The sequence below is a fragment of the Mobula hypostoma genome, chromosome 2 (assembly GCF_963921235.1).
Source record: "Mobula hypostoma chromosome 2, sMobHyp1.1, whole genome shotgun sequence".
Lineage (NCBI taxonomy): Eukaryota > Metazoa > Chordata > Chondrichthyes > Myliobatiformes > Myliobatidae > Mobula > Mobula hypostoma.
In genome coordinates this window covers 121,678,880-121,693,679 of record NC_086098.1, presented here as the reverse complement: position 1 = coordinate 121,693,679, position 14,800 = coordinate 121,678,880, and the positions used below count along the sequence as shown (strand labels likewise).

The following is a 14,800-nucleotide window of genomic DNA, read 5'->3' as shown; positions in this document are numbered from 1 at the left end:
GAAACAACCGGCAGGGGGACAGTGAGACTGAGAGAAAATGTGGGGGTAGAACGTGTCAGGACTGGGGTCAATAGGCTGACCATACCTGCTAACTAGACTGCCTCTCTGTCTGGTTAGCTCAATGTGTTCTTGCATTAAACTATTTTACCCATTCATCTTCCGCTTTATGCAGATTTTAATTCCCGTCATCGAGGAATCTAATCGAACATCATTAGCGAGGAACCCCTGCCTCTTTCCCCTCCAGCTGAGCAGGAACGATGGGCATTGGTCGAGACCACCAAGTGTTGGTGTTGTGTAGGAATGCTGGGCTACTAGTGCAGATGGGTGATCACCCTGACACACGTACAGTATTAGGGTAGTCGTCTACAGGAGTCCGTGGGCTGCATGCTGCTGCTGGAGTGGGGGCAGTAACCATGCTGGGAGTTCTTGCTTCCCATAATCCACAATGCAGAAATACTCAGCACTGTGATTCTTACAAGCTGCAATGTAACCCCCGAAACAGAACCCCCTCAATATTACCACTCAAGGTAATCTGGCACTTCCGCCATAATTCCTGCTTGTTTTGTTACATCGTCACTCACAAGACGCTGGAGGAACTCAGCAGGTCGGGCAGCATCCGTGGAAAGGATCAGTCAACGTTTCGGGCCGGAACCCTTCGTCAGGACCGGCCCGAAACGTTGACTGGTGGTTTCTACGGATGCTGCCCGACCTGCTGAGTTCCTCCAGCGTGTTGTGAGTGTTGCTTTGGCCCCAGCATCTAGAGTATTTTGTGTTTACGATTTGTTACATCATCTCCTCCATAAGGGCCAGTAGATGGGGACAGAGGACCATTGTCTTGACAGAGGGGACTGCATTGCCCACGGATACCTGATCCACACGCATTTAGACCGACCATTGTTTCTTTCTCTGAATGTCCCCTCCCTCCCCAGATGTAGCGGGCTTCCTTTGCACAAAGAGGCGTGTGAAGGAAAAAGTTACAACAGCAGAGATAACAGGAACGTCACGCAAACTCAGCTGCCAAGTCATTTATTTCCTCAGTCTAACAGTCCTCCAAGTTTGATCAGTGATTTAATTATAAAGATTTGAGATTCCCTTACTACTCCTTACATACAGGTCTCCTGTCCCCCTTTCTTTCTCTCACCCTTGTACTAGAGGTAGTCAGGAAGCCAGGTGTAGACCACAGGCAAAGCTCAGTCACAGTGATCCAGAAAGGGGGCTGGGATTAACTTGTCCTTTGATTCCAAGGAATACACAGACACATTGGAGAGTACTGCCCAGATAGTATTGTTAGAGAGCCAGGATCTAGACGCCTGAGATTGTGTTGAAATTCCACGATGGCAGCTGAAGGGATTTTTGAGCCTGAATGATTAAAAGGTGGACTCATAAGCTGCGTGGAGAGGGCAAGGCTGCTGCATAGGCAACAGCTTGCTCTCTATATGGTACTGCCCTGGCTTGCACATAATGCTAGTACACAATATCCATGGTTGATTTCAACAAATGGAGGGCCTCCAGATTAAACCTGGAATTAAGCAGCTGGAATCAGAAATGAAATGGCCAGTTGTTTACCTCCTTGAATACATTCTCTGTCCCACTCTAAGAGGTACTTCAGTGGCAGTTAAGCTATGCCTGATTTAGGCAGCAAGTACTGGCCTCTAGATGAGATCAATGAGCCATTGGAGAGTCACTGCTAAATGTGGGACATTGACCCATTGGTAGTTAGAAGGGGGCCTGGTCAAACACTGGACAGCAAACCCCAGTGTCCCCAGATGCCAGCTTGGCTGAGAGCAGACCCAGGTTAAATCAAACTACAAGCAGTCTTTGACCAATACAGCCCACTCTGGGCATCCTCTCCACAGACAGGCCTGCCTGCTCCAGAGCTGCTGGTTTAATGTACTCCATCAGAAAACTGTTCAATGTATAAATATTTATTTTTCCTCATCAACATAAATCATTTAACTGTAGAGCAGCAGAGATTACATGATAAACAGGTATCTTAACAAGAAGCAGGAATAATATTACAATCAAACTAATATTCACACCCTCATTCATCCACAGAATTATACAATTCCCCAGAAAGATTAATAGACTTTATGGCTGAATTTACATGTTTAATGATCTACAGATTTGCTATTGTCTCATTGTGAAGGTGTTTAAGGACTGGGGTGATCTCTACCTACACTGACTGCATTCACCACTGGAGCCTGCTGGGGATGAACCCACCACATTCAGACTGGCCTAAGTCTACAATACAGCTTTGAAACAGCACTGTATCGAGTATCCAGGATTTCAGTTGTTACCCCTCTTCTGTTCACAAGCCATTATCTCAATCGCTCCTAGATCCATTCATTCCAAGCATCAAACCTCATGCAACGCCATGGACAAGCACAGGCTTGGGATCGTGGAAAGAGCCTCACCAGCCTATCCAACTGTAGATAGTCACACAGAGAACTTTCATCCATCAGCTTGTACAGCAGTGAGCAGCCACTAGGAGACACCCTCCTTGATCACAAGCCCCAGTTTGGCTGAAATATCAGTGTGATTGAAGGCTGGGACCAGGGATAGAAGCTAGCTGTAAGGCAAGGAGCTAGTCTGGCTCTGGGCCTTGCTTTCCATCCCATTCAAGGAAAAATCTGACAATTAATCCCAACTCAAGATATTGAGATTTAAGTGCATTAACTTTAAGTATGGTTACAGCAGTGCATAGGTATATCACACATCATGGTTCTTCCTTCAAAAGAGTTGGAGATTCATCAATTACAACCCCTGCCCCCAATCTACCCTCACCTACACATAAGGGGTCATTTATAGTGCCAATTAATCTCGCCACCTGCACATCTTTGAGGTGTGGGCAGAAACTGATGGAGAATATGTAAACCCCACACAGACAGCACTGGAGGTGAAGATTGAACCTGGTCTCTGGCACTGAGGCAGTGGCTTTAACAGCTACGTAATTTCCTTGTATTCTTTTCTGATTCACTGGCTGATTTTATATCATTAACAACACTGAAGTGTTCTGGAGGCAGTTGGAAAACTTAACTATTACAGGGTTAGTGTTAGAATTAGTGGACGGTCTGATTTAGGAGTAAATTGAAAATGAAGGCAGTCTTTGTATGGAAAGAGTCTTTGTATCATTGTCTTGAAACACTGCACACAGGCAGTGCCACATTGCCAATGGAACAAGATATTACAAGCAGCTCAGCTGACAAGTAGGGAAGCCTCCAGGAACTTTGACCGCCACCATTGAGCATGTCAGAATTCAATATACTGGGCTTCTGTTCTAGCCCAGGTTTGGTCAGAATGAACAGAATAACCTCTGTGTGTGTGGCTCGTGGGGGAAAGACAGACTAATCAAACTGCTGCTGGGAAAGTAAAGTGTGGAGGGCCTGGGGAATACAGACGCCCCTCTCACTCTCGGCCCCACCCAGACTACTGAAAGAAAAAAAAGCTTCAGATGTGTGACTGAAATTAAAAAAGTAGGAATGTTTGTCAAGTGCTCTGGAATGATCCAGTTCGGGTGTTTAAAGTCAGTTACTGCAAACCAATAGGTAAATGGGAAAATGACTACAGTTTACATCAGGTCCTGAATACTAATCTCTCACTTTCCCAGGATGAGCAGAAGAGTGCTTGCAGACAGGGCAACACTGACCAGAGGGTAACCGCTTCTCATTCCAGTATCCGAGACAGCAGGATGACAGAATGCAAGCAGCCATTTGGTTACTTGCAATGTACCTTAAGTTTCATTGCAAAGAGCACTCAGTGAATGGGGCATAAAAAAAGAAAAAACAGACTGTGTTTCAGTTCTTGGCTGTTGCAAAAAAGTCCTTTCTGAAGATAGATCAGCACTCAATGCAGAGGAGACCATGCAGTTGAGTCAGTTCCCACTGCTTGTCTCTTTATGAAACAGAGCAGCCAGTGTCTTTCTGGGGTTTCAGGTCTGGCTCCTTCATTGGCTTCACCTCTTCCTCCTTCACTTTGGCCTGGAAAGGAGATGAACACAACATCCAGTCACATATTAAGCAACTGAGAAGTTAAAGAATAGTGGTGCTGGCTAGTAGAGGACTGCCACACTGATAGGCACTTAGTAAAGGTGCTATTCAGAAAACACCTCTGCACAAGATGAACTTACTGTATACAGATATGGAACTGTGTTGTGAAAAACATACAAAACACTGCACTTGGAGTATCGTGTATGCCACACAAGAGGACTAACAAGGTGGCATTACAAAAAGAGTGCAGAGATTTATCAGGATGCTGCGTGGAAGGGAAGACCTCACATACAAGGAGAGTTGGATAGGCTACGTTTATTCTCACTGGAAATTAGGACACTGCAGGGTATTGTTATGGAAGTTTATAAGATCACAAGTGGCATAGATAGGGTGGGTGCTTTTTCCTAGGGTAGGGCTATCTAAAACTAGAGACCACAGGTTTAAGGTGAGAGGAGAAAGATTTAAAAGGAATTTGAGGGGCAACTTTTTCCTCCACACAGAGGGTGGAAGATACATGGAAGTGGTGGAGGCAGGTACAATATTTTTAAAAGCATCTGGATAGCAAAGCTTAGAGGGGTATGGGGCTAATGTGGGCAAATGGGATTAATAAGCTTGGTCACAGAGCCTGCTTCTGTGCTGTATAGCCAATGTTAACTGTGATTTTCCAAAATGCAAACAGGTCTTCATGAGGTCAGACAGCATCTGTGAAAGGAGAAACAGATTAAACTTTATCTTGATTCCTCTTTCCACAGACGCTGCCCAGTCTGCTGAATTCTTAGCACCTGCAGCTTTGTTTTTCAGTGTGGGTCAATCCCAGGTTAGAATTGGAAATCAGTGGGGGTCTCAGCCACTCACAACCCATGTCACAGACTGAGAGGATAGCTTTGTAATCTAAGTTTGCTAATAATATGAAGGTAGGTGGATATGTAACATGCACAAAAACCATAAATAATCTACAAAGGGATTTAAAAGGTTAAGTCAGTGGAGGTTAGGTCCACTATGGCAGCTGGTCTACAAGGTGGATAAATGTGGTAATCCAACTTTTGGGGTAAGAATATATAGGATTTTTTATCTGCTACAGCAGGACTTAGGATAGACACATGATCTGTTGGATTGTCTGTGTCTGTGCTACTGTTTAAATAGTGTGATGTTCTAAAAGGAATACACGATCAGCACACAGCTTTATCAATTTAAAAGGTATTTGGAACATTGGCCTTTAAATGCAAAAGGGGGTGGAATTCCGTGCAAAGGTCTTGCCATGTTTGAGACTACAAATGGAGCACTTGAGGATTTGGTCTCCTCAATAAAGATGTGATTGGGGATGTAGTTCTGAGACAGTTTACTCAGACAATTCCAGAGATAGATGATTGACATGGAGAAATGTTGGGCACAGCATCACTGGTGTTTAGAAGAATTAGAGATGACCTAATTGAAGCGAAGAAGAGTCTAACAAGGTGAATGATGGTAGTGGAGTGGTATTCCCATAAAGTGATCACTCACTTAAGGAAGGAGGAACTTTTTTTTTCCTCTCTGAGGATTATGACTCTTAGAATTTCTGCCTCACATGGACGTGGGATCATTAATGGACTCCGGGTGAAGATAGATTTTGGGAAAAGGGGAGTTGAGGGTTCAGAAGAATGGACAGGAAAGAGAAGCTGAAATCAGAATCCGATCTCAGGTCAGCCATGATCTTTACTGAATGGTGAAGCAGGAGAGGGCCTCAATCTAATATTCCTGATATTCCCAGAGGGAAGAGAAGCAGAGTTAGACTCAGAAATCACAAGAGATGTTTTCTCCTACCTTGTCATCCTTGGGGCCCTTTGTGATGTCGAATGCAGCATACAATTCCTGGTTCCATGCAGCTCCCAGTGCTGGGAGCTCAAATATCTGAGGTTCCACCAAGCCATAGCTTGCCTTCAATTCCAGCTGTGGAGCCTCTGGAGGAACTTTCTGGAAATAGCTTGAGAAGGACAAAAAACAGGCAGTGCATTGACCAAAATGCTTCTTGGATGAAATCTTTCAGATTGCCATTATCAGGCACATCAATATTGAATTCAAGCACACTCCAGTCCCACATATCATCCTGCTGGTTTAAAGCAGTGTTTAGGAGCTTGAAGTAAGGCTCATTTTCCTATTTTGACTACAACTTCTGGCCTGGCCGAGAACAGGGGGTGTCTGCACCCCAATTCAAACTTTAATGGTTTGCTGCACCTTACCCATTTACCCAGTGGCCCTCAGCAGAGCACCTGCTGCTGATCCAGGTGAACCTACTCACAGAAGGTCTGCACAGTTGCAGCTTCCTGGGCTCTCGAAGCATGACAACGTCAACTTAAACAGAGACTGGCAAAACACATTTAGGGTTGCCTTTCAATGAGACACAGTCTAACATGTGATTTGGTCCCTGTTGCAAACAATACCTTTAAAGAGCAATAACCATAAAGCAGAGACTTGTACAAGGGATTCTGAGGAAGGATGTTCTCACTCGGGTGGCTGGAATCTGGAACACATTGAGGCAGAGACTCTCAAGGCATCTAAGTGCAGTATCTAAACAAGCACCTGAATCACAAAGGCACAGAAGCCACAAACTCAGTCCTGTAGACAGCTACTTGACATTTGATACAGATGTGATGGGTCAAAAGGCCTGTTTCTGTGCAGTATGAATCCACGACTAACAATTTCACATAGATTTTCAGACTTCAAGTAATTTTGCAGAAGGTGATTCCAAACTACTACAACCCTTAGTATTTAGAAATATTTCCTAGCACCAAGGCCAGTTTCTGGTCCTTGGATCCTTAATGAATAGGAATATCTCTTCATCTTCTGTCTTGCAAACTCCTTCAAATTCCCTCCAGTACTGTGGTGAGTACGATTCCAGTTTGTGGCATTTCTGCTCAGGACTTAACCCTTGGAGACCAAGAACCCGATGGGTAGGGTGAAGTCCTGGATACACCAACTTGAATCCAGATCAAACTCTACCACATGGTTTGTAATCTGACTCAGTTACCAAATGGTATCATCTTATATTTTATAGGTTCTGTATGACTCTACGTTAACATAAAAATTGCCTCAAGCACCAATTTCTCTTGCTTTCCTTTTGTGAGTCTAGTCCCACACCAACTTGGTGAATTTTCATTGCCCCCTTAAGACAGGTAAGACAGTCGTCTTCCTCACAGCCGGGGAAGGGATGATCAATGAATGCTCACATTGCAAAAGACACTTACATGAACCCATTCTCTCTCTGACACTTTTCCAAGGTGTTCTTGACGTATGTTCCCAGCTTCCTGAAGAACAAGTGTTCTGATGGTTTGGCGGTAGATCCTGGCCCCTTTGTCTGTCCATACTCCTTACACAAGGTCTCTGCCTTGGAGTAGTCTGCAGGTTTGAAAGAGTAGATGGAAGTTAAGACCAGGAGACAAACAAAATCTCTACCACATTAATCCATGTGGAAAAAGTCACTACCACTTTGTCATAAAACTAATGTGTCCTCTGGGTAGGGGGGAGGGGGAGACTACATTTTGGCTATTAAGCCCCTTACGAGTTTGTTGTAGAACAATCCAGTCAGTTCCATACCCCGTAATTCTGAAGGAAAACAACTTTTAAATGTCTATCCAATCCCCTTTGGAAAATTCTAAGTGATTCTATATCCTCATAGATTCAGAGTTTTACAGCATGGAAATAAGTCCCTCAGCCCAATTTGTTCATGAAACCTTGGTGCCCAGCAAGCTAATCTCATTTGCCCACATTTGGCCCATATCCCTCCAAATCTTTCCTATCCATGTACCTGTTTCAGTACATTATAAACATTAATGTACGTGCCTCAACCACTTCCTAGGACCACCCTCTAGGTGGCAAAGTTGGCCTTCAAGTTCCAATTAAATCTCTCCTCTATCTCACATTAAACCCCTGCCCCCTCATTCTTGAATCCCCAACCCTGGGAAAACACTGTGAACATTCATTCTATCTATGCCCCTCCATTTTATATACCTTTGTATGATCACTCATTTTCTTACACTTCAGTGAAGGAAGTCTTAGTCTACTTAACCTCTTTCCATAACTCAGTCCCTCAAATCCCAGCAACATTCTCATGAAATCTCCTCGGCTCTCTTTCCAGTTTAACAGCATCTTTCCAAGAGCAGAATGACCAAAACTCAACACAATATGACTAATGCGGCCTCATCAAATGCAACATAAAATCCCAACTTCTGTACTCAGTGCCCTGACTGATGATATAGAGCAAGCTCCAGATTAAAATCGTATGAGCTATCCCTCATTTACTTTGAGGCTGTTAAGAATCAGACAGAACAGATAGGAGCCCTGCTGCACACTGGCCATAAAGTACCCATTTAGAGAGATTCAGCAAGGAAACAGACACCTCAGCCCACTGATTGCACAGAGGCTAGAGAACCTTCAAGTGCAGAATGCTGTCAGGGCAATGATTTATTTATTTAGAGACCACACAGAATAGGTCCTTCTAGCCTTCATGTCAGATACTTGGAGAAATAGTTGGGAACAGTGCACCAGAATGCAATGGAAGTGCAGTTGTTAAGTACACTCAAGGCAAAGATCAACTGAGGGAGGAGAAGATGGCAGTGTGACGCAGCTCGCAGTGGCCACTCCGGTGAAATGATGTCTGTTATTTGTCAAGTAGGGTGCCGTGCACAATCCTGATTTGATGGAGACGGACGTGAGAGCACGGAGGAACATCTGGTGAAACTTCTGAAATGGCTGCTTCGCTGCTGCTGCTACTGTGTGATCCAGAATCTCCGGAGGGGAAGGCTCCGAGTCCTCAGCTTTGCTTGTTGCTCGGCAGCCGAGGTGGGGTCAAAGCACTCAGCAGAGGATGGTGCTCGGAGAGGCTGTGTCGGAGGGGCTGGTCGGAGGCTCGAAGTTTTTGGACAGACTCAGAGTCTGCTGTGGTCGGGTGCTTCCAATGGTGCTGCATCGGCAAGTTTGCGGCGCTTGGAGGTTCATGGCAGGGAGAGTTTCTCCCTTCTGCCACCTGCATGGGATGATGAGGCTATCGGGACTTTGAGACTTTTTTTACCGTGCCCATGGTCTGCGCTTTATCAAATTATGGTATTGCTTTTCACTGTTGTAACTATATGTTAGAATTATGTGGTTTTGTACGTTTTAGTCTTGGTTTGTCCTGTGTTTTCTTGTGATATCATTCCGGAGGAACGTTGTATCATTTTTTAATGCATGCATTTCTACATGACAATAAATGAGGACTAAGTGTCCTCATAATCTAATCTAATTGATTTTTAGATTGTGATGAATCTAGAGACATGGGAACTAGGTAAATTTTATGTGGAGAGGGTATTTTCATTAGTGGGAAACTTTAGTATCCAAGGTCACATCCTCAGAATAAAAGGATGTTTCTTTGAAATTGAGATGAGTAGGAATTTCTTTAGCCAGAGGGTGGTGAACCTTTCAAATTGGTTGCCACAAGTCATTTGGTTTATTTATGACAGAGAATGACAGGTTTCATTTGGTTTATTTATGACAGAGAATGACAGGTTCTTAATTGGTAAAGGGGAAAAGGAAAACAGAAGAATGGGGTTGAAAAATAAAATCAGCCATAATTGAATGGTGGAGCAAACTTGATGGGCCATTTCCTTCCCCATATCTTATGGTCTTAGGTGGGAAAGGAGAGAGATTAACCATAATTCTATTGAATGGTAGTGAGGCTCAAGGGGTGGTGTGCTCTTTTAAGGTGACTAATTTGACCATGGCTGGTTATCCCTACAGGGAAGCTTCAGGCTAATAGACATCTTAGGCTGCCAATGGAACAAGACTAAGACCCAAAACATTGACAATTCCTTCCCCCTCCACAACACTACTTGACCTGCTGAGTTCCTCTGGCAGATTGTATTTTGCTCAGGAGTCCAACATCTGCAGTCTTATGTCCCCATTGAACAGATGCCACTTTAAACATCTCGCCTGCAATGTCTAAAAGCATATTACATGCTGAGAATTGCCTTCCATAGCACCAGACACCAGCTGTTCAAGGCAGCACCTGCCACACTCCCTTGTTTAGAGGTGTTTTTGCACTGGTGACTCCTGTGACCGACACAAAAGGGATTTCCATCACCACATGTAATCTGGGTGACCAAGCCACCAGCAAAGGCAGGCAGTAATGACTCAGGGTACTCACACTTTTCTGCTTCTTGTAGAGATCGGATGGCTTCCCCACATTTATCACTGGCTAGCAAGGTCTGGCCATGGTAACAGTATGCCTACAAGGAAAAACACACATTACAGTCAGGACACTGAATCCTCACCCTCTCCCCCTCTCCAACATCAAATGGTTATCAGGACCAAAATTAGCTTGAGCCAAAAGAATCCCAAGCTCACCCAACATCACAACATCCATCCCTAGGCAGTAACTTCAACTCCTATCATTATCCATTGACTGCATTATTTTTGTTCTAAAGTGTTACAGCTTTAAGTTCTCAAAGTAAGTTTATTTATAAACTATATATACATGAAAAGCATCAGTGCACATCTCTTTACGTTACTCGTGCCATTAACTCAACACATTCTCTCTACAATGCACCAAAACCACTCCCATTTCCTGTTTGAGCTATGGTGAAATGTTTGAGAGATCGTTACACAGTGTTCAGTGCCTCTGTGTCCATTTGATCAGGACCCTATAGGTTGTGCTTCCCAACAGAATCATTTCTGTGGCTACTGAGCTTCAGAACATCCCTCAGCACTTATTCATGGATCCCTGAATGTGCCAGTCAGCAACATTCCCTTACAGATGTCTTGTTACACTTGAAGACCAACATACTGTATTTTGGACAGACCAAAGTGAATCACTCCTGCAGCACCTGATATTTGCCTTAACACTGTCTGTAGATCAGAGACCTCTGTTTGCGGCTACTTGGGATGAATTTTGATAAGTTCCAGAATTATTTGGCAAAAACATAGTCCACATAGTTATGGAAGATAATCTCATCCTCACTGCAGTCGTATGGGGGGCAAGGTACTTGAACATTGCAACTGGACTGGACAGGACTCCAATCTGGAACAATACAGCAATATTTCCCCTTGTATGCCATTGCTTAAGAATGCCTCCCACAGCTGTGATGGGGGAATAATTATTTCAGTTTGCAAACTGAAAGAAAATATATGAAAGAAACAGCTGAAAATAAGGCCAGGGACATCACTCAGATACTCCACCCTCCCCCCCCACCCCCGGTTCTTTTTTTTTTAATAAGTACCTTATTTTCAAAATTTTCACAAAAAAAACAATGAAATCAACAAAAACATACCAGCTCAGACATGTATAAAAAAGAAATAGGCAAAAAAAAAAGACATAACATTAGAGGGATGCCTATTGTACAAAGTGCTCAAAAATACTAAACATTAAATCTCAAATGAGAGCCCTGAGAAATCAGCTGGGGGGAAATTGCTCATCCGCCCCCAGCCTGGTCCAGGTAGGCAAGAAATGGATCCCAGATAGCCGAAAATTTTTTACTTGAATTAGTTTTCAAGAACCTAAGTTTCTCCATCTGTATAACTGAGATCATATCAGCCATCCATCTCTGAATGGAAGGGGGAGAAGGTGAGTTCCATTCCATCAAGATAAGTCTTTTGGCAACAATCATCCCCAGCATCAGAGACTGTTGTGTGGCTGCAGGAAAACAAATAGCAGATTGCTAGCAGCCAAATATAGCCAGACCAGCTTCCAAGGGGAAGGATCTTTTACAGGCCTTTCAGTACCAGTCAAATATTTTGGACCAAAATCCAGTCAGTAATGGGCAAAACCAAAAGGTGTGTGACAACGTGGCTTCCATTCCTTGGCATTTATCACACATTGGCGAGACAGAAGGGTAAATCCTGTGCAATCTAAGTTTACAGTAATGGAGACGGTGGACAACTTTAAACTGGGTCAGTTGGTGCCTGCTGTTAACAGAGCAAGCCTTATCCCAGGCAGCTTCAGATAATTCAATGCCCAACTCCTCTCTCCAAGTGTGTCTAATCTTCATAGTAGACACCACAGTGCAATTATCAAACAAATGTACAAACTTAGAAACGAGATGCCTGGAGTCAGGAGGGTTCTTTAAAATATCAAAAAACACATGTTTCCCTGGAAGGATTTCAAAATTACAAATCTTAGATTGAATGTAGTGTCTAATTTGCAAATAATGAAAAAAGTGCGAATGAGGCAGCTCAAACTTCTCTTTCAGCAGACTAAATGTTGCAAACCATCCCTCTACGTACAGGTCTTCAATAGAAACTAGACCCTTCTCCCTCCAAGCATGGTAGGTTTTATCTAACCATGAGGGTGGAAAGGAATGATTGAAACAGATTGGTGTTTGTACAGAGGTCTCTGGTAAATTCAGAACACTCCTTATCTGATTTAGAATTCTGATGGAATTTTTCAAAACAAAACTCAAACTTTTTGAAGTCCCAGGCCTCTCTAACTTGGAGAACAGCATGGCTGGCAAGGAGAAATTGACAACAGAGTTGGACTCCATACACAGCCACAAGGGAGCCCCAGGGGCTAGGTTATCCGGAGCCCCCTGTTGCCAAAACATTAGAGTCCTAGCACTGACAGCCCAATAATAGTGTCTAATCCCAGCCCTCCTTCAGACTTGGGCTTTTGTAAATGGATTTTCAAAATCCTGTGATTTTTATAATTCCAGATATAAGACAATATTATGGAGTCCAACTCTTTAAAGAAAGCTGATGGAAGAAAAATGGGGAGATTTTGACAAAGATAGAGAAACCTAGGAAGGGAAACCATTTTAATTGAATTTATACCACCAATCATGTTTTCCAACTTTCTATATTCTGTTTTACGTTTTGAAATAAACTCCACGAAGTTTAATTTGAATATTAATTTAGAATCTTTGGGGATTGTCGAGCTGAGATAAGTAAAGTGATCTTTAACTACTTTGAACGGGACACTTTCCAAAAAAAACCTGTGTGTAGTCATTGGAGAGGGGCACAAAGTCACTTTTCGTCCAACTGATTGAGTATCCCGATAGTCTGCCAAAAGAGGTGATTAAATCTAGAAGAAGAGGGACTTACTTTTCTGAGTTTTGTAAGTAGAGTATCACATCGTCAACATATAAACTAATAAGTGTTTTAATACCTCCCAGTTTCAAACCCAGAATATTTGGGTGACTTCGTATTTTTAAGGCAAGGGGCTCTACCGCGACGGCAAAAAGGGGCCGGCGAGAGAGGGCACCCCTGCTGGATTGAACAGTGTAGGGGAAACAGAGTTGACTTGTCACCATTAGTTATAATAGAACACATTGGGCTGGTGTATATCAGTTTTACCCAAGATACAAATAACTCCCCAAGCCCAAACCTGTACAGTGACTCAAACATGTAAGGCTACTCAATCTGGTCAAAAGCCTTCTGTGCATCAAGGGACAAAATTGCTGCCCCATTAGCTTTCCCATGATCAGCATATATAGTATTAAGGAGGCATCTGACATTGGAAAAAGAGAACCTACCCAGGACAAATCCTGTCTGATCAGGATGAATGATAGATGACAAATACTTATTTAGTTGGTTAGCCAGCATTTTAGTAATTACTTTTCTATCAAAATTCTGGAGTGCAATGGGCCTATAGCTGGCCAGGTCTGTTTCTTCTTTACCATTCTTTAAAATGAGGGAAATGTTTGCCTCGTACAATGTTTTATCTCCCTCAGAGCAAGATATCATTCTGAGAAGTGGGGCAAGGATATCACAGAATTTCTTATAAAATTCACAGCCAAATCCATCCGGCCCAGCAGTCTTGCCGGACGGAAATGACAATGGCAGAAGTTATTTCTTCCAATGTGAAGTCAGAATCTAAGTCCTCCCTAGCAGCGTCACTAAGTTTCAGCATTACAAAAGAATCAAAGAAGTCATTCAAATCAGATTGAGTGGCATTGCATTTAGAGGTGCAGAGTTCGCTGTAAAATTCTTTAAAACAGTCATTTATCCCCTTGGGGTTAGTTAACAGGGTGCCCACCCTTGATCTAATGCAGTGAATTGACCTCAGGGCCTGGGCGCCCCTGAGCTGCCACGCCAGGAGCCCCTCAGGCTTGTCCCCCATTTCGAAATGCTTTTATCTTAATTTTAACAGGAGGTTATTAATTTGACTACCCAAGATACATTTGTACTCATACTTAAGCTTCATTATTTTATTATAATCTTCAGAGGATTTCGAAGCCTGGTATGTCGCTTCGAGGGTTGGGAGAGTATTCTCAATCTCTAATAATCGCCCTTCTCTCTCCCTCTTAGCATCGGATTCACATGAAATTATATACCCACGAATTACAACTTTTAATGTCTCCCAGAGTGTGGAATCTGACACCTCACCGTTATCATTAATTTCTATAAAATCTTTTAATCTGGTGGTGATATATTCTATAAATTTCTTATCGACGAGTAGGGAGGGGTTAAAATGCCAGGAATAGATTTGTTTGGAAAGGGAGAGATTTAGGGACATTGTCAAGGGGCTATGGTTAGAAATTAAACTATCATGATATTTTGTATTGGTAACACGAGATATTAAATGACAGTCAACCAAAAATAGACTATTCTGCTATAAGATTTGTGAACATGAGAATAATAAGAATAATCCTTGTTGACGGGATGTTGAACTCGCCAAATATCTACTAAATTCCTAGATCTAATCAAATTATTTAGGGCCTGCACTGACGCGATATTTGAGGGTGGGCGGGAGGACAATTTATCTAAATATGGGTCCAGGTAGCAATTCAAGTCACTGCTGATTATTACATTTGAATTACTGGCATCTGGAAGTAAATCAAAAGCTTTCCTAAAAAGATTTCGCTCGTCTGTGT

General features: G+C 43.1%; 1 protein-coding gene across 1 annotated transcript in view; it reads right to left on the bottom strand.

The window, feature by feature from the left end:
* Positions 1 to 1,901: 1,901 nt before the first annotated feature.
* brox (BRO1 domain and CAAX motif containing) overlaps positions 1,902 to 14,800 on the bottom strand; it is a 52,644-nt gene continuing 39,745 nt past the window's right edge. Inside the window, exons 9-12 of the mRNA XM_063040565.1 lie at positions 10,141 to 10,222; positions 7,208 to 7,358; positions 5,787 to 5,946; positions 1,902 to 3,977 (exon numbers count right to left, since the gene is read on the bottom strand). Coding sequence (XP_062896635.1) covers positions 3,894 to 3,977; positions 5,787 to 5,946; positions 7,208 to 7,358; positions 10,141 to 10,222 — 477 coding nt within the window. The 3' untranslated portion in view covers positions 1,902 to 3,893. The remainder of the gene's footprint in view (positions 3,978 to 5,786; positions 5,947 to 7,207; positions 7,359 to 10,140; positions 10,223 to 14,800) is intronic.